Here is an 18,580-nt window from a genome sequence, read left to right on the forward strand (position 1 = left end):
ACAGTTTGTCCCAGCAGAGGAATTCTGTTACAATATCCATACAAAGGGTTTATGAAGCCACTTTCTAAATTTGATTGTTTTCCGGTATTGCTTTTTGAAATGTTTAAAACGATGACCAGTTTGGTGGGATTATTACTGCAATCCCACCCATTCTCCGATGACAGTGCAGGGTAGTGAATTCAAGCACAGACCCCACCCCCCGAATCTGCTAATACAGACGCCACAGACTTTCAACAGCCTGCCTGTGCCACTGACCGAGCGATTTCAACATCTCTCCACCCCAGCACTGAAAGCAGTGAAACAGGGTTTAAAATTAGATCATTAAAAAAAAAAAAAAATCTACCCCGTTCTTGAAGACATCACCCATCTTCAGTTCTTCCCCTTCCTCTCACAGCAACGAGCGCAGAACCCGTAACACTCAAGCTGGATCAAGATTAAAATGCAGGAATACCAATTCGGAAGTTTCGTTATTCCACAAGGAAGGAGGGACACTGGCACGGCAAGGGGAGAGGGGTGTTCATGGTTCTGATGAGTGAAATGAAAACAGAACTCCAGGAATGTTCACAGAGAATTCTTTATAATGTAACCATGTATCCAAAAAAAAAACGGTTTAACCTGAAATGAAGTAAATAAATTCAGGGATAATCACTTTCATCTCGCCCTGCACCTGCATCTGGAACAGTCAATGGATTTTAATATTTTACCTTCAAAATGTCAGGTTTTACCCAACAAACTGTGTTGCCTTGCCAGCCCCAATATTGCATTAGTTTATTTTGATCCCAATGCTCTTCCACACACCCTCCCCACTACAGACACAGGGAGCCCTTTCAGTCTTGTTTGACAACACTGCCACCTGGTGACAGTAAGCATGACAGCATTTTAACAGTCAAGTCAGTGGCATTGTGTTTTGTTTTTTTCACTATTCTGCGGCAGCACTGCACACGTGATATTTGTTTTGTACATTTTTGTAGAAATTTGCATTAATTTATTGTGCTTTCAGCTTGAATCCCAAATCAAATTATCAGCCAGCGAGTGAAAGTCCAGCAGTTACCTCATTACAGCGACTCAGATGTATAAAAGCCTGCACAAGCAGAGACACACACACCAAGCATTACAGCAGGAGTTTTATCTTTACACCCCTGTATATCAAAAAGAAAAATATATAGAAAAAAATGACAATTAAAAAGCCCCCCCCCCAAAAAAAAGGTTGGTGTTGCTCTACAGTCTTTAAGATCTTTGCTTCTGAAAGCTTGGTAAGTCACCAGGACGATCTGGATGCACAAGTTAAATGGACAGCACAATCTTTGTACAATGTGTGTGTGTGTGTGTGTGTGTGTGTGTGTGTGTGTGCGCGTGTGTGTGTGTGCGTGGTCTTTAGTTCAACAAACCAGACACTGGGAGGGGATATGTTGGCATTGCTAGGCTGTGATGAAACGCAATGCTCTGGTGAGTCTTTGCAATGCTCCTTGGAAGACATCACATCAACAGATCCTTCAAAAGAGGAATGGAACCGAGCCAAGTCAAGGACAGTGCGCCGATCCTAGACGTAGAAACCCTGCTCCACGATCCCAGTCCCAGGAGCGCTCCTTTATTTATGCTTCAATCCAGGACTCGGGCTGGTTCTCTCTCGCTGTGGAAGTCATTCCAAGCACTGTGTCTCGTGATGTTTGTACGGAGGCGGCGCTGCCAAGATCCCTGCAACATCATACCAACACAGCCACTTCAGAGAGAGAGAGCAACACACAACAACAACACTGCATCCTTCACAAGATCCCTGCAACATCGTACCAACACAGCCACTTCAGAGAGATAGAGCAACACACAACAACAACACTGCATCCTTCACAAGATCCCTGCAACATCATACCAACACAGCCACTTCAGAGAGATAGAGCAACACACAACAACAACACTGCATCCTTCACAAGATCCCTGCAACATCATACCAACACAGCCACTTCAGAGAGATAGAGCAACACACAACAACAACACTGCATCCTTCACAAGATCCCTGCAACATCATACCAACACAGCCACTTCAGAGAGAGAGAGCAACACACCACAACAACACTGCATCCTTCACAAGATCCCTGCAACATCGTACCAACACAGCCACTTCAGAGAGAGAGAGAGCAACACACAACAACAACACTGCATCCTTCACAAGATCCCTGCAACATCGTACCAACACAGCCACTTCAGAGAGAGAGAGCAACACACAACAACAACACTGCATCCTTCACAAGATCCCTGCAACATCATACCAACACAGCCACTTCAGAGAGAGACAGAGAGCAACACACAACAACAACAACATTGCATCCTTCACAAGATCCCTGCAACATCATACCAACACAGCCACTTCAGAGAGAGAGAGCAACACAACACAACAACACTGCATCCTTCACAAGATCCCTGCAACATCATACCAACACAGCCACTTCAGAGAGAGAGAGCAACACACACAACAACACTGCATCCTTCACAAGATCCCTGCAACATCATACCAACACAGCCACTTCAGAGAGATAGAGCAACACACAACAACAACACTGCATCCTTCACAAGATCCCTGCAACATCATACCAACACAGCCACTTCAGAGAGAGAGAGCAACACACAACAACAACACTGCATCCTTCACAAGATCCCTGCAACATCATACCAACACAGCCACTTCAGAGAGATAGAGCAACACACCACAACAACACTGCATCCTTCACAAGATCCCTGCAACATCATACCAACACAGCCACTTGAGAGAGATAGAGCAACACACAACAACAACACTGCATCCTTCACAAGATCCCTGCAACATCATACCAACACAGCCACTTCAGAGAGATAGAGCAACACACAACAACAACACTGCATCCTTCACAAGATCCCTGCAACATCGTACCAACACAGCCACTTCAGAGAGATAGAGCAACACACAACAACAACACTGCATCCTTCACAAGATCCCTGCAACATCGTACCAACACAGCCACTTCAGAGAGATAGAGCAACACACAACAACAACACTGCATCCTTCACAAGATCCCTGCAACATCATACCAACACAGCCACTTCAGAGAGATAGAGCAACACACAACAACAACACTGCATCCTTCACAAGATCCCTGCAACATCATACCAACACAGCCACTTCAGAGAGAGAGAGCAACACACAACAACAACACTGCATCCTTCACAAGATCCCTGCAACATCGTACCAACACAGCCACTTCAGAGAGATAGAGCAACACACAACAACAACACTGCATCCTTCACAAGATCCCTGCAACATCATACCAACACAGCCACTTCAGAGAGATAGAGCAACACACAACAACAACACTGCATCCTTCACAAGATCCCTGCAACATCGTACCAACACAGCCACTTCAGAGAGATAGAGCAACACACAACAACAACACTGCATCCTTCACAAGATCCCTGCAACATCATACCAACACAGCCACTTCAGAGAGATAGAGCAACACACAACAACAACACTGCATCCTTCACAAGATCCCTGCAACATCATACCAACACAGCCACTTCAGAGAGATAGAGCAACACACAACAACAACACTGCATCCTTCACAAGATCCCTGCAACATCATACCAACACAGCCACTTCAGAGAGATAGAGCAACACACAACAACAACACTGCATCCTTCACAAGATCCCTGCAACATCATACCAACACAGCCACTTCAGAGAGATAGAGCAACACACAACAACAACACTGCATCCTTCACAAGATCCCTGCAACATCATACCAACACAGCCACTTCAGAGAGAGAGAGCAACACAACACAACAACACTGCATCCTTCACAAGATCCCTGCAACATCATACCAACACAGCCACTTCAGAGAGAGAGAGAGCAACACAACACAACAACACTGCATCCTTCACAAGATCCCTGCAACATCATACCAACACAGCCACTTCAGAGAGAGAGAGCAACACACAACAACAACACTGCATCCTTCACAAGATCCCTGCAACATCATACCAACACAGCCACTTCAGAGAGATAGAGCAACACACAACAACAACACTGCATCCTTCACAAGATCCCTGCAACATCATACCAACACAGCCACTTCAGAGAGATAGAGCAACACACAACAACAACACTGCATCCTTCACAAGATCCCTGCAACATCATACCAACACAGCCACTTCAGAGAGATAGAGCAACACACAACAACAACACTGCATCCTTCACAAGATCCCTGCAACATCGTACCAACACAGCCACTTCAGAGAGATAGAGCAACACACAACAACAACACTGCATCCTTCACAAGATCCCTGCAACATCGTACCAACACAGCCACTTCAGAGAGATAGAGCAACACACAACAACAACACTGCATCCTTCACAAGATCCCTGCAACATCATACCAACACAGCCACTTCAGAGAGAGAGAGCAACACAACACAACAACACTGCATCCTTCACAAGATCCCTGCAACATCGTACCAACACAGCCACTTCAGAGAGATAGAGCAACACACAACAACAACACTGCATCCTTCACAAGATCCCTGCAACATCATACCAACACAGCCACTTCAGAGAGAGAGAGCAACACACAACAACAACACTGCATCCTTCACAAGATCCCTGCAACATCATACCAACACAGCCACTTCAGAGAGATAGAGCAACACACAACAACAACACTGCATCCTTCACAAGATCCCTGCAACATCATACCAACACAGCCACTTCAGAGAGAGAGAGCAACACAACACAACAACACTGCATCCTTCACAAGATCCCTGCAACATCATACCAACACAGCCACTTCAGAGAGAGAGAGCAACACACAACAACAACACTGCATCCTTCACAAGATCCCTGCAACATCATACCAACACAGCCACTTCAGAGAGATAGAGCAACACACAACAACAACACTGCATCCTTCACAAGATCCCTGCAACATCATACCAACACAGCCACTTCAGAGAGATAGAGCAACACACAACAACAACACTGCATCCTTCACAAGATCCCTGCAACATCATACCAACACAGCCACTTCAGAGAGAGAGAGCAACACACACAACAACACTGCATCCTTCACAAGATCCCTGCAACATCATACCAACACAGCCACTTCAGAGAGAGACAGAGAGCAACACACAACAACAACAACATTGCATCCTTCACAAGATCCCTGCAACATCATACCAACACAGCCACTTCAGAGAGATAGAGCAACACACAACAACAACACTGCATCCTTCACAAGATCCCTGCAACATCATACCAACACAGCCACTTCAGAAAGATAGAGCAACACACAACAACAACACTGCATCCTTCACAAGATCCCTGCAACATCATACCAACACAGCCACTTCAGAGAGATAGAGCAACACACAACAACAACACTGCATCCTTCACAAGATCCCTGCAACATCGTACCAACACAGCCACTTCAGAGAGATAGAGCAACACACAACAACAACACTGCATCCTTCACAAGATCCCTGCAACATCGTACCAACACAGCCACTTCAGAGAGATAGAGCAACACACAACAACAACACTGCATCCTTCACAAGATCCCTGCAACATCATACCAACACAGCCACTTCAGAGAGAGAGAGAGCAACACACAACAACAACAACATTGCATCCTTCACAAAATCCCTGCAACATCGTACCAACACAGCCACTTCAGAGAGATAGAGCAACACACAACAACAACACTGCATCCTTCACAAGATCCCTGCAACATCATACCAACACAGCCACTTCAGAGAGAGACAGAGAGCAACACACAACAACAACAACATTGCATCCTTCACAAAATCCCTGCAACATCGTACCAACACAGCCACTTCAGAGAGAGACAGAGAGCAACACACAACAACAACAACATTGCATCCTTCACAAGATCCCTGCAACAATTATTCCCTGTAATCACATTCACAAATAAAGAAAACACGACAAAAAAAAAAACACAGGACTTCAAACCTGGGTCTGTGCAACACAACAGGACAGCACTGCAGGAGCACAGCTGGAAGGGCAAGGAGCAGGCAGGAGAAAGCAGCACCAGCACAGCACAGAGGAAGAGACAGCAGGGGGGGGGGGGGGGGGGGGGGGGGGGGGGGGGGGGGGGGGGCGTTACATAAAAACACTATGAATACAGATATACATCATGTCTACTGAACACTAGGCCATAAGATAATCTTTACTCACTGTGTTTATTTTCAATGACTTATAATAACATGCCATTTATATATTAGCAATGGTTTGCCAATAGCTAAAAAGGCAACTACTGCAGTAGTAAATGTACCCTTTCTGTGCCCTAACAAACTACGAAGCGCTGACACTGTAAGGCTCTTCATCTCAACACAGCTTTGCTCGCTGAACGGAAACACTACAAGTGTCTTTGCAGTTAGTTGATTGACACAAGCAGGCTGGCAAACTTGCAGGTGTCAGACAGGCTGCTCTCTTTACAAAGCAAACCAGACAAGGAGCTAGCGTTGTGGGCTGAGCTTACTGCGTTCAATCCCTTCTAAAGCACTGCTGCGTGGTCTGACCACAGCGGATTTACCGCACGTGACTCTGCAGTTTACTGTCCAGATTATTCTGCACGACAAGCGCCTGGGAAGGGGTTGAAGTGTGGGCTGGGGGGGTGCTGTCTGAAGCACAGGTAAGAAGCAAGCACCTTGGAAGTGATTTTCCTCGGGGTTCCTCACCTGTCGTGGGCTGTCCCATATCTGCCTGCACTTTGCCCTTCGCTCCTCCTCCTTCCAAAGGCAAACCTCTGTCCCCCTTGTAGAGTTTGGCTTTAAAGGGAGAATCTTTCTCTTTACCTTTCGAGCCCTTCGGCCGGCCCGCCTGCTTCTTCTTGGACTTGCCGTCCCCCTTCACGCCCAGCAAGGGGTGCACTTCTGACAGACAGACAGACAGACAGACAGACATTATAATAAAGAAAAACAAGAACTACCGCAAATAACATATAAAAACGACTACAATAACTGAACTTCTCCTTCATGCAACAGTGTAGTTTCTTGCTAGTTTTCCTCTTGTGATTGATTTATATTGCTCTCTGGAATAGACTCTTGCTTTATAATACATCTCTTGACTTAATTCATCAGGAGGGGTGAAGATGTTCTCCCCAATCTCTCTCTCTCTCTCTCTCTCTCTCATTTAAACCCTTCCACCTGCCCTGTATCGCTACAGTCCACTCCAAACTGCTTACAATGACTGGAACTATGGACCCTGTAAAAGTAGTCCTTGTAGATTGGTGGCCTTAATCTACAGATAGGTGTGCAGGGCGACCAGCAGAGATCCTTCAAAGTGCTACACAGCTCTGCATTTCAGCAGGGATCTTGTACCGTCGCTAGGGACGCCCTGCAGCTCGATGGTGGTGGTGCGTGGCTTCTTCTTGGGGGGCCCCCCCTCCGAGGAGGGCTGTCGTTGCTTCTTGTCGCTGACCCCCGTGCTGGGGGGGGGCTCGTCGGGGGGAGCGGTCTGGCCGGCAGCGTCGGGGGGCGGGCCGAAGGGGTTCTCCTCTGGGTCCTCCACCTCTGGGGCGATGGGCAGGTACAGCAGGGCTTTGAAATCCTCCAGCTCTTCATCACTGCAGACAGGGGCAGAGGCGATTAACGCTGCACACACATATCAAGGAGACAGCGAGGTCGTGTAGTCCTCCATCACTTCATAACATTCCCAAAGCATTTGTATCACCCCCCCCCCCTCCCCCAAAGCCAGCCTATAATAATGTACCCCCTTCCAAAAAGCCGTACTGTATACAGAATAAATCGAACCTGGAATTTGTGATTAAACTCTGCCGGCTGGTTTCTGACGTCAAGGTAAGGCAGTCCCAGGGTTAGTGCTAACAGCGGTCGGCGACACAAGCCACACGTCACTAAAATAAACCAGCTCTTCATGGCTTGTGAGAAGCCGCACTCTCACCTGCTGCAGAAGGCCACTATGGGATCAACGGAGGTCACGTCAACTTCCTCATCCTCTGCAGCATCGGCTCCTGAACAAAGAGAGGCTCCTCAGAGGGTGCAGCTACTACAGCAGGCAACTCAAAGGTAAGTCCCACCGAAAGGGCTCTGTGCTTTAGTTCTAACCACACCCCCTGGAAGCCACACCCCTACCTGTCTGCTCGGGCTCGCTCTTGTCTTCGTCCTCGATGTCGAACTCAGACTCCCTCTCCTCGTACTCCACGTTCTCATCCAACTCCTTGAAGTCCGGAGCAAAGGCACTCCAGTTTTCCTGCAGCAGGAAACGCACAGCTGCGAGTTTACACCATTTACTCCTTTACTTCAAAACTACCAAAATAACACGCGTGTACCAGCTGCACACTACGCAGGTTGTGTAAACGTGGGTACAGCCATGCAGGACACCTGAGCCTTATTTAATATTATAGGACACGTCCTTAAAGCCACAGGCTGAGAAGTAACTCATTTAGATAACAACACTTGCAAAGCCTATGCAATCACCCGCTGCCTCTTCTCAATGTAACCCAAACATTGCTATAAACATGCAATAAAAGCAGGCTAGCTGGACACTCACCACTTGGTTCTGAGCCCAGATGGACACGACCCCACTAGAGATGGATGCAATGATGGGCCGCACTGGGTGCCACTGGGGACAGGAGAGCAGATCATGAAACAAACCAAGGTGTTAGGATCAGGGATGCAAACAAAACTCCCACTGCACAGCATCCATTTCAGCTTTTACCAGGAGTTTAATAAGACACACCTGATCCCAATACACTGGGACTGATCACAGTCCTAGTAAAACCTGGAGTGGGTGAAACGGCCATGCAGGCTTACTTCCACCCTGAGGATGCCTCAGCTGGTTCTAGCGCCTCGCTGGAATCACAGAGTTATAGAGAGAATGAATGAGCCTGCGTCGCTCACCGTCACATCCAGCAGCAGCTCCCCCCGGGTCCCGTGGAGGATCTTCACCAGGTTGCCAATGCTTTTCTCCCAGATATACAGAGCGTGCTGCCTGGCCGAGCCGGCCACGATATACTCCCCGTCCCCCGAGAAACAGCACTTCTTCCACGGCGTCCTGGGGAGCACACGCGTTACACCCCAATTTATTACACACAGCGCAAACCAGCAAAGAATTCCTACCACACTGAGACGAGCACAAAGCCTCCACACTCGTGTCAGGAGAAGGGTCGAGGGATCTCACCTGTTGACCAGGTCCTGGAGTTTCTGCATGGGCTCCGGTTCTCCGTCCCGCCCGCAGGTCAGGATCTCCCGGCCGTCGTACACGCGGATTATCCGGTCTGCCGTGTTGATCAAGAAGCAGCTGGAGAGGAAAGGGTGGGAGAATCTGTAAAGCACAGCTGACAGTAACAGCACTTGAAACTGTGCCAGATTTCTGCTCTCACCTGCCCTTGCGTGCAAACTCAATGGATTTGATGGCGGTGGTGTTGCTGGTTCCCGTAGTGACTCTAAACGAGGCCACCAAGTCTGGAGTGTCCGTTTTCAAAACCAGTATCTGGGGAAAACACATTTTACAACAGTCAGACGATATTTCAGACGGCCTGACTGCGAATGCACGCTTGCAGGGATGCTTCCAGCTCTCTCCTGGTGTTATGATGCAGCGTCTGAAGTCACGGATGACCTCTCACCTTGCCCTTTGCGTTGCCGGTGTAGATGTACTCCCCTCGCCGGTCGAAAGCTGCCACGACGTTCAGGTCGGAATCATCATCTACAGGCAGGACCACGTGCTTCGAGTCGGACAGGGTCAGCAGAACCGGCGCCGACTTCATTGGGCACACCAGCACCTTGTTCCTGAGATACAATAGGGGGGAAACTGACATTCACCACTGTAGAGCTAGTATTTCAAACACATCTTACTGTGCCCCAAGCATCTTCTATTGCACAGGGAACACATTACCAATACACATGTTATGACAGGTATATAGCATTTGCCAAGGGACTGTGTGATTCTTATTCAATAATACTTATATAAAGCATGTTACAATCGTCTTTTAAAGATATTCATACGTACAGCTAATCAACCAAATATGCTGCTTATCATCAGATAGAGTCATCTACACACCTTCAAGCTGTTAAACAGGAATGAAAGAATAAGCCATTGCTGGACAAATTAAATACAAAATAACATACCAATTTTCTGTGGTTGGGAAAAGCACGACAGTGTGTTTAAAATATGTTTTTGTGGTTTAATTAACTTTGCTGCCACACTTACTGGTCTCTGGGGTGGAACTGCACTTTGAGAATGGGGGAAGGGAATCGAAAGCGCTGGTCGCAGTCCCCAGTCAGGACATCCCAGAGAGAGACAATGTTATCTGTGGAGGCACTGACCAGCTTGTGTCCGTCTCGACTCCAGCTGAGAAAGGGAGAGAGGGAGCCAACTTAAAACAAACACACACAAAAATACACGACAGCCCAAAAACAGAGACAGTGATTAAATAATAACAGGAACTCAAATAATAACACTTTCACTCCAGTGGCTTACAATATTATTTTTGCATTAAAAGACAAATGTTTTGACAAGACAGACGTGTCCTTTAGTCTTCAGTAATCCACTTTTAGCATTACAACAGATCTTCTGAAATAAAGTCCTAGATGAATGCTGTTAGCAGAGCTGCACGAAGCGGTTGCTTGGTTACTGGGAGAAGCTCTCCACAGTGCAGCACTTGTTGTCAGTCCTGTCTTCCTGCTCAAGCCCGCTGAATTGCAGGCAGCACTCATCACTGAATGATCATGCTGCGACGAACCCTCACCAGAGAGAGCACACTGGGTGGATGTGAGCGCTGATGATTTTGGCGATCCCTCTGGTCAGGAAATCCCAGATGACGATTCTCCCGTCGTTGCAGCCCACGGCCAGCAGGGTCCCCCAGCGGTTGAAGGTGCAGGTAAGGGCCATGCTGATACAGTCGAGGGTGCCATCGGCCTCCTAAAGGGGGCCAGAACACACAAGACACAGCCATGTTTACCGTGCATCGTTTACAGCACTGTTAACAGGTGTGACCCATTCATTTCTACCAATGGGAAGAATAAGAGGCAAACTCTCAGATATCAAGGGAGGGGTACAAACAATACACTACTGTATAAAGAAGGCTCAGAAAACAGTGTCCTTTCACAATAGACTGTAGGAATAGAAATAAGACTCCTATTGCACAGCAGTGATGCCCAGTCCAGATTTAAATGCAAGCCTGATTAGCCACAGTATGTACAGCTAACAAGCTCAGGGGGGCCTAAATAAACTCCTTGCAAAACCAAGAACGGGTCACACTGCTATGGAATGGGAGTCTTACTTCCATGCCCGTACTGTATTGTTGTTTGACCATCAAGATATGAAAATATTTTAAAATACGCCATAAGCCCACTTACCTCTGGATAATTCTGCCCAAAGGACTCTAAAACAAATTAAATAAAAACATTAGTTTACATATAATTGCTATAACAATAAGGCTCTTGCCTACTGGTAACACTCAACAGTTGAATGTTGCCTCACACATTCACATCAACCAACACGAACGTGAGAAAACACCTGAATGAAAAGCGACTGAAAGCGACCACGCTTTGTAATGCATAACGTGGCACTTCCCTCGCTATCCACAGCACGACGTTTAAATTGATTTATTTATCTTTCAATTCACGCAGAAATGGATGCTTATTTCAACAGAGCACCGCTATTAGACAACCTGGCGTGCTGCTGACTGGTGAAGTCGAAATCACCATATATTATGTTTGAATGTGTCGTTTGTTTTGAAGGGACGGTTTAAATATTCTGTTTGCCAAGCTGCAACTGCACACAACGATTTCCTGGAACCGTGCTTATTATGATATTTATTTTTTAAAAAGCTAAACTTTTGTGGGCTTTTTTTTTTTTACATAGCAAAGTGCAATTATAACTCAGCAACACCCGCCCACAACTCCAAATAAAACAAAGACACGCATCCCTTAAACTGCGCAAGTCTTACCAAGCAGTTCCAGATTCATCCTGCAATCCTAGCCCACAGGACGGGTTTTTAAGAAGGATAGATATTAAAGATGCAAAGAAATATCCAAACGCTTTCTGTCACTATTATCAAAATAAAGAAGAGAGACAGCCGCCGCGCTGCAACGAAGGACCCTTTCGGGGAAGCCTTTACATTGCCAGAGTGGAAGTGACCGCCAGTAATGCGTCCAGTTTTCAGATTTGTTTAAATTGTTGGTCATTTCTATTGTGTTTCAGTGTCTCGTTTGTTTTTAGATCTCGGCACAGCAGAGCTGGGTCGGGGCCGCTCTGTCTTGTGGAACACGCACTTTGAAAAGACGACTGCTCTCGTATTCAAACGGTTTCGTGTGCGCAATTAGGACCTTGCTTGTCAAAGTTGAGTTTTCCGCGACTTGTGAACAAAACTGTCAGAACAGGGACTTGCCATTAATATTTAGGTACAATTCAGTGACATGTAGATCTAGTCAAGCATGACATGAACTGTGAAAACACAACGCCAGCGTTTATTTTAAAAAAAAAACTACATTTCCCAGAGGCATTGCTACAGCGATCAGGTGATGAACCGAGCCCTAAAGCAATGCACTCTGGGGGTTGTAGTTTGATTTATTATAGCTTATCTCCTCTGTTCTTTTCTCGTTTTTGCCAAACGCAGGACTTAAGAACTACAAGATCCACAGTGTTTTACACAGCTCTGTCAACTGGTGGGCTGTTATCACCTGACACACACAAAAAAAAAAAACTAACCTGCTGAAGAGTTATTGCAGAAACTTTTGTCAACCGCGAGGCTGTGATTTATAGGGTTCTGCCCTTTTATAAGGCTTGGCATGCGGATTTGTATACGTTTACAGCGGTAAATTATGGTTACAGTTTATTAAAAATAATAGTAATAATAATAAACATAATGATCATGGGAAGTCGTGACTACCTTTTCAAAGTTCTGGTGATCGGTGACCGTGAAGTTGGGAAGACGTCGCTGGTCCAGCGATATGTCAACGACAAGTTCAATAAACATTATAAATCTACAGTGGGAGGTAATGTTATTAAAACCGAAACCTCTACAGCGGGAGCAGTGTGTAATATAATACGTGCAGGTGTATATGTTTACACGATCATTGCTTGAATAATACGCGTCTCTGCGTGTTTATTGCTTTTATTGGGTGGCATTTTATATTCCTGCATCAGAAACTCAAACCCAGACTTGAACAGTGTATTCACAATGTCAATAAGGGGGGAATGCTGTGTCTTATATTTCTTAGCAGGCGCCCTTATCCAGGGCGGCTTAAAGTAGTTACAAAGTATGACGATACGGATAATAAGAGCAATTACAGACAAGCGTGAATAGGATTACCTTTAAGAGTAAAATCAAATACAAGAGACAGGACATATGACTGTGATTGAGAGCAGTAGCGGAATACAGCAGAGTGTGGAGCAGTTCAGCGCCAGCACAAGCTGATGTGTGTGTGTGTTACTCCTGTTACATGGATCGGAATAAGACTCCCATTGCATAGCAATTTGATCCATTCCTGGTTTCATTATGAGTTTAATAAGACACACCTAAACTTGTTTCATATACACTGTGGCTAATCAAGCATGTATTAAAACCTGGACTGGGTGAAACTGCTATGGAATAGGAGTCTTATTCCCATCCCACAGTCAACTAGCTGCATTATATTTTTGCTTCATGCTGATTGTATATTGTGTGTTTATGTTGGTATCTATAATAACATGTACTGGAAGATATTTGTTCATTTTGCTTGAGGGGCACAGGGATATCACGCCCAGGTCCAGGTTAGCATGCGTGCTGCTGATGTGAGGACTCTCTTCTCTCTCTTCATGTGTGACTCTCAGTGGATTTTGCAGTGAAGGTTATCCAGCGGTCAGACACAGAGACAGTGAGGCTCCAGCTCTGGGATATTGCTGGTAAGTGAATCGCTTCACCCGTGCGTGTGTTGTTCCTGTTGAAAGTCAGATCGGTGATGTCAGACTGGGGTTTGTTCTGTGGTTTGCAGGACAGGAGCGCTTTGCCAGCATGACCAGGATCTACTATAAAGAGGCGTCGGGCTGTTTCATCATGTTTGATGTCATGAACCCCACGACGCTGAACAACAGCCTGAAATGGAAGCAGGATCTGGACAGCAAAGTCATGCGTGCCGATGGGAGCCCTGTGCCATGCTTGCTGCTGGCTAACAAGGTAAAACTAGACCGTGCACGAGGGAGGGGATAAACAGTGGCAGCCAGACACCAGAGAAGCCCTCCGATCCCGTTTCATTGGTTCAGGGGTCTGTCAGATATGTAAAAGTGTTGGCAGAGAGGGGGTCCTTCTGTTACATTGGAGGCGCTGTATGAGCATGATGAGGCATTCTGAAGTGACCGCATGTAAAGAGTAAAACTGAATTCACAAACGCAGTGCACTCTGTCCTGCTGGATGCAGTGTTGCACACCCTTGGTAAAATGTGCACTGATCCGTACTGCTCAGCGGGTAGCAGCGTGTGTGAGTGACACAGGCCAGAGGCCTGTCGCTTTCATCTTTTTTTCTTTGTTTTTTCACAGTGTGATCTGTCTCCTTGGGCAGTGACTCACGAAAGCATCGATCTGTTCAGTAAAAAGAACGGGTTTGCTGGCTGGGTGGAGACTTCGGCCAAAGACAACAAGAACATCAATGAAGCAGCGAGGTGAGCGGCGCGGCGTGTCTGTGTTTCTTACTGTGCCTGGTTACAGAAAGGAGTCGTGCTGGAGCCCACCGGGAGTTCATTATAGTCCATCACATGTGTCTAAAAATACAAAGCCAGCCTGCTGTACGAGACTGGACAGAGCCTACACTGGAGAGCACATTACTCCAGCCTTGAGTCAGAGCAGAAGATCGGGTTTCAGCCCGATGTGTGAGAGCGGCGGTGCTCTGGGCTGGTTTCAGTCCCATGTGTGAGAGCGGTGGTGCTCTGGGCTGGTTTCAGCCCGATGTGTGAGCGGTGGTGCTCTGGGCTGGTTTCAGCCCGATGTGTGAGAGCGGCGGTGCTCTGGGCTGGTTTCAGCCCGATGTGTGAGAGCGGTGGTGCTCTGGGCTGGTTTCAGTCCCATGTGTGAGAGCGGTGGTGCTCTGGGCTGGTTTCAGTCCGATGTGTGAGAGCGGTGGTGCTCCGGGCTGGTTTCAGCCCGATGTGTGTGAGCGGTGGTGCTCCGGGCTGGTTTCAGTCCAATGTGTGAAAGGGGTGGTGCTCTGGGCTGGTTTCAGCCCGATGTGTGAGAGCGGTGGTGCTCTGGGCTGGTTTCAGTCCCATGTGTGAGAGCGGTGGTGCTCTGGGCTGGTTTCAGCCTGATGTGTGAGAGCGGCGGTGCTCTGGGCTGGTTTCAGCCCGATGTGTGAGAGCGGCGGTGCTCTGGGCTGGTTTCAGTCCCATGTGTGAGAGCGGTGGTGCTCTGGGCTGGTTTCAGTCCGATGTGTGAGAGCGGTGGTGCTCCGGGCTGGTTTCAGCCCGATGTGTGTAAGCGGCGGTGCTCCGGGCTGGTTTCAGTCCAATGTGTGAGAGGGGTGGTGCTCTGGGCTGGTTTCAGCCCGATGTGTGAGAGCAGTGGTGCTCTGGGCTGGTTTCAGCCTGATGTGTGAGCGGTGGTGCTCTGGGCTGGTTTCAGTCCGATGTGTGAGAGGGGTGGTGCTCTGGGCTGGTTTCAGCCCGATGTGTGAGAGCAGTGGTGCTCTGGGCTGGTTTCAGCCTGATGTGTGAGAGCGGTGGTGCTCCGGGCTGGTTTCAGCCCGATGTGTGAGGTTAAAGTGGGAATGCCCTCAGTATATTTGCAGCTCATTATCTCAGAGTGGGAGAGGCAGTGTTGCCAAGTTTCAGTTCCTTGAAACCCAGGGGCTTTCTCTGTTTACAGCCGGACTGATTTTAAGCCTGGTCTTTGGGGAATCACGAGGAGGGAGTGTCTTCGTAGTAGAAGTGATTCATTCTTGTGTTTGTTGCTGCAGTGTCCTGGTTGAGAAGATGATGGACCAGCCCAGCGTTGACCAGCAGAGCCAAGGAGGGCACATCAAACTGGACGCTGTGCCCAGGGGAGAGTACAAGCAGGGCTGCTGTTAAATCTTCAAGGACCAGAGCCATTCACCGCTAAAGAAATGCCTCCCTCCCTGGGGGAACCCCACCTCCACAAACCTTTCTGAGCCGGTCCTGGGCAGCCTGCTTCTACATTCAACGGAGTCTGTTTACTCATCTCAAGAGACACTAAAACAAATCTTTATCTGCTGCAAGAACCGAGATCTAAAACAGACCATGAGTGTCTGACATGGATTCAGTCAACACAAAGCAGAGGAACAATGTTTTGGCTCAGTTACAATAGGATGTTAATATTCCTTTCATCTGCTCCCAGGGGTTGAGAAAGACTCCTGTTGTGTAGCAGTTCCCCCCCTTTCCTGGTCTTACTGTGAGCTGGGTTAGCTGCAGTGTACAGGTAACAAGCTCAGATGTGTCTGATTAAACTCCGAGTAAAACCAGGATTGGATCAAACTGCTCTGCGATGGGAGTCTGATTCATCGCTGCGTTCCTAGCGGGTCGCCTTTCCTCTTTTGAGATGTGGAGCTCTGCGTGTTCCCCTGGGTAAACCACAGGTGCATTGCCCCTTCATAGTTAATGCAGTCCAGGGGCAGTTTGTGCACAGTGGATATTGTGCCCTGATTGTGTGCGCAGGTGAAGCACTCCCAGTCTGTCCTGTGTATCACTGTGGTGTATCACTGTGGTTTATACACAGTATCGCTGATACGATGACACGGTCTCCCTCTGGTTTGTAAACATAAAGGTGACACATTGTATGTGTGTATATATATATATATATATATATATATATATATATATATATATATATATATATATATATATATATATATATATATAGTGCCTAAAAGGGATAATTATCTGAAATACTGTTTGATAATATGCAAGTTTCATTGTTTTCAAATGATTTTTTTCTTAAATGTTGTGCAAAAGGACAGGATTTTTTTTTGGTTTTTTTGTTTTTTTTGTAATTATGGTTTTTTTTTCTGACGATTAATAGTTTGTATTGTTCTGAGTTTGTAAAATACAGCCCGTCTTTCTCTGTTTAGTTAAATGCTAGACGCTCTTTGGCGTAGCTGCTGCTTGGAATAAATCAATGAAATCACACTGGAACGTTGCTGGCAGGAAGGGGACACGGTTTCCACGGTGCACTGGTTCGCGGTGCGTGGCTAATTTTGTGCCACGGTGTACAGTTTGTTTTTGAATAAGTAAAATAAAATAAAAAAAACAGCAAAAGATCTTTCCAGTGTGTTACTCTGCTTTCTATTCAATATACAGGGCGATTCATAACTCGCACAAAGCAGAATCCAAAACAGCTAAATCCGAATCACTCGCTATTTGAAGGGTGGGTTGTAAGTCTTGCGACGGCCGCTAGAGGGAGTCATTTGCAGCCTGGTGATTTTGCCTTGCTTTTTCCAGAAGGCAAAGAAAGAAACGACACAGACTTCAGCAGAGCGGATCTGATTGGTCCGGCAGATGAGGGGTTAAACAGACTGCCCACAGGACACATGCATAATTGTGCTAATATATCGGATTATTATTCATATTCAGCGAGAAAGGATATTTTTACTCTGCTCGCTGCATGGGGTAACGTAACGCACGTGTGTCACATATGATCTATATTAAACACTTAAATTATCAAACGTGAAACACGCGCGTTACGTTACCCCATGCAGCGAGCAGAGTAAAAATATCCTTTCTCGCTGAATATGAATAATAATCCAATTCATTTTTAATATCCTGGACGTAGCAGAACACTATGCAGATGTATTTGAAACGAGAGAAGCGCGCAGTTTAGTTTGAACAGATTGTGCAGCGAATTATTAATGCACACTGCTAATAATATTAATAACCAGCTCTGACCACACAGTGTGGGTGTTTGTATCCGGTCACAAAGACACCCGTCACAGCATGCACCGCCACAGTTACAACCTGCACTGCCACAGTCACAGCATGCACTGCCACAGTTACAGCATGCACCGCCACAGTCACAGCATGCATGCACATGCCTCAGTTACAGCATGCACCGCCACAGTCACAGCATGCACTGCCTCAGTTACAGCCTGCACTGCCACAGTCACAGCATGCACTGCCTCAGTCACAGCCTGCACTGCCACAGTCACAGCATGCACTGCCACAGTTACAGCATGCACCGCCACAGTCACAGCATGCACTGCCAGTCACAGTTCACAGCATGCACCGCCTCAGTTACAGCATGCACCGCCACAGTCACAGCATGCACTGCCACAGTCACAGCATGCACTGCCACAGCATGCACCAGCCACAGTCACAGCATGCACCGCCACAGTCACAGCATGCACCGCCACAGTCACAGCATGCACCGCCAGTTACAGCATGCACCGCACAGCATGCACCGCCACAGTCACAGCATACAGCATGCACCGCCACAGTCACAGCATGCACCGCCACAGTCACAGCATGCACTGCCACAGTCACAGCATGCACTGCCACAGTCACAGCATGCACCGCCTCAGTTACAGCATGCACTGCCACCACAGCATGCACTGCCACAGTTACAGCATGCACTGCCACAGTTACAGCATGCACTGC

General features: G+C 47.2%; 2 protein-coding genes across 4 annotated transcripts; one reads left to right on the top strand and one right to left on the bottom strand.

The window, feature by feature from the left end:
* Positions 1-344: 344 nt before the first annotated feature.
* Positions 345-12,120, bottom strand: LOC121299634 (retinoblastoma-binding protein 5-like). Of its 2 annotated transcripts, none has more exons than XM_041227490.1 (14): positions 11,953-12,120; positions 11,360-11,385; positions 10,750-10,922; positions 10,212-10,352; positions 9,628-9,790; positions 9,385-9,494; positions 9,183-9,302; positions 8,903-9,056; positions 8,553-8,624; positions 8,135-8,252; positions 7,944-8,013; positions 7,364-7,608; positions 6,839-6,916; positions 345-1,695 (listed from the first exon to the last, which is right to left on the bottom strand). In XM_041227490.1, exons 1-14 carry the CDS (start codon positions 11,969-11,971, stop codon positions 1,640-1,642), a joined length of 1,545 nt encoding a protein of 514 aa, XP_041083424.1. In that variant the 5' UTR covers positions 11,972-12,120; the 3' UTR covers positions 345-1,639. The 2 variants fall into 2 exon arrangements, with proteins under 2 accessions (XP_041083424.1, XP_041083423.1); XM_041227489.1 differs by having other exon boundaries at positions 6,722-6,916.
* A 507-nt stretch (positions 12,121-12,627) lies between these two features.
* On the top strand, positions 12,628-16,754 carry LOC121299578 (ras-related protein Rab-7L1-like). Of its 2 annotated transcripts, XM_041227370.1 has the most exons (5): positions 12,638-13,000; positions 13,818-13,889; positions 13,979-14,160; positions 14,520-14,641; positions 15,931-16,754. In XM_041227370.1, exons 1-5 carry the CDS (start codon positions 12,871-12,873, stop codon positions 16,040-16,042), a joined length of 618 nt encoding a protein of 205 aa, XP_041083304.1. In that variant the 5' UTR covers positions 12,638-12,870; the 3' UTR covers positions 16,043-16,754. The 2 variants fall into 2 exon arrangements, with proteins under 2 accessions (XP_041083306.1, XP_041083304.1); XM_041227372.1 differs by lacking the exon at positions 15,931-16,754 and having other exon boundaries at positions 12,628-13,000; positions 14,520-14,645.
* The last annotated feature ends 1,826 nt before the right edge of the window (positions 16,755-18,580 follow it).

This window comes from Polyodon spathula, chromosome 25 (genome assembly GCF_017654505.1).
Source record: "Polyodon spathula isolate WHYD16114869_AA chromosome 25, ASM1765450v1, whole genome shotgun sequence".
Lineage (NCBI taxonomy): Eukaryota > Metazoa > Chordata > Actinopteri > Acipenseriformes > Polyodontidae > Polyodon > Polyodon spathula.

What these genes read in the sequence shown, in the direction of transcription:
- LOC121299578 (XM_041227370.1), top strand. Translation starts at nt 12,871, where the DNA reads ATGATCATGGGAAGTCGTGACTACCTTTTCAAAGTTCTGGTGATCGGT. An exon ending in CCAGCTCTGGGATATTGCTG is followed by an intron (nt 13,890 to 13,978) that starts GTAAGTGAATCG and finishes TGTGGTTTGCAG; the next exon opens with GACAGGAGCGCTTTGCCAGC. An exon ending in AACATCAATGAAGCAGCGAG is followed by an intron (nt 14,642 to 15,930) that starts GTGAGCGGCGCG and finishes TTGTTGCTGCAG; the next exon opens with TGTCCTGGTTGAGAAGATGA.
- LOC121299634 (XM_041227489.1), bottom strand. An exon ending in AGCTGCTGCTGGATGTGACG is followed by an intron (nt 8,625 to 8,902) that starts GTGAGCGACGCA and finishes TCCTGTCCCCAG; the next exon opens with TGGCACCCAGTGCGGCCCAT. An exon ending in ATAGTGGCCTTCTGCAGCAG is followed by an intron (nt 7,609 to 7,943) that starts GTGAGAGTGCGG and finishes CCCTGTCTGCAG; the next exon opens with TGATGAAGAGCTGGAGGATT.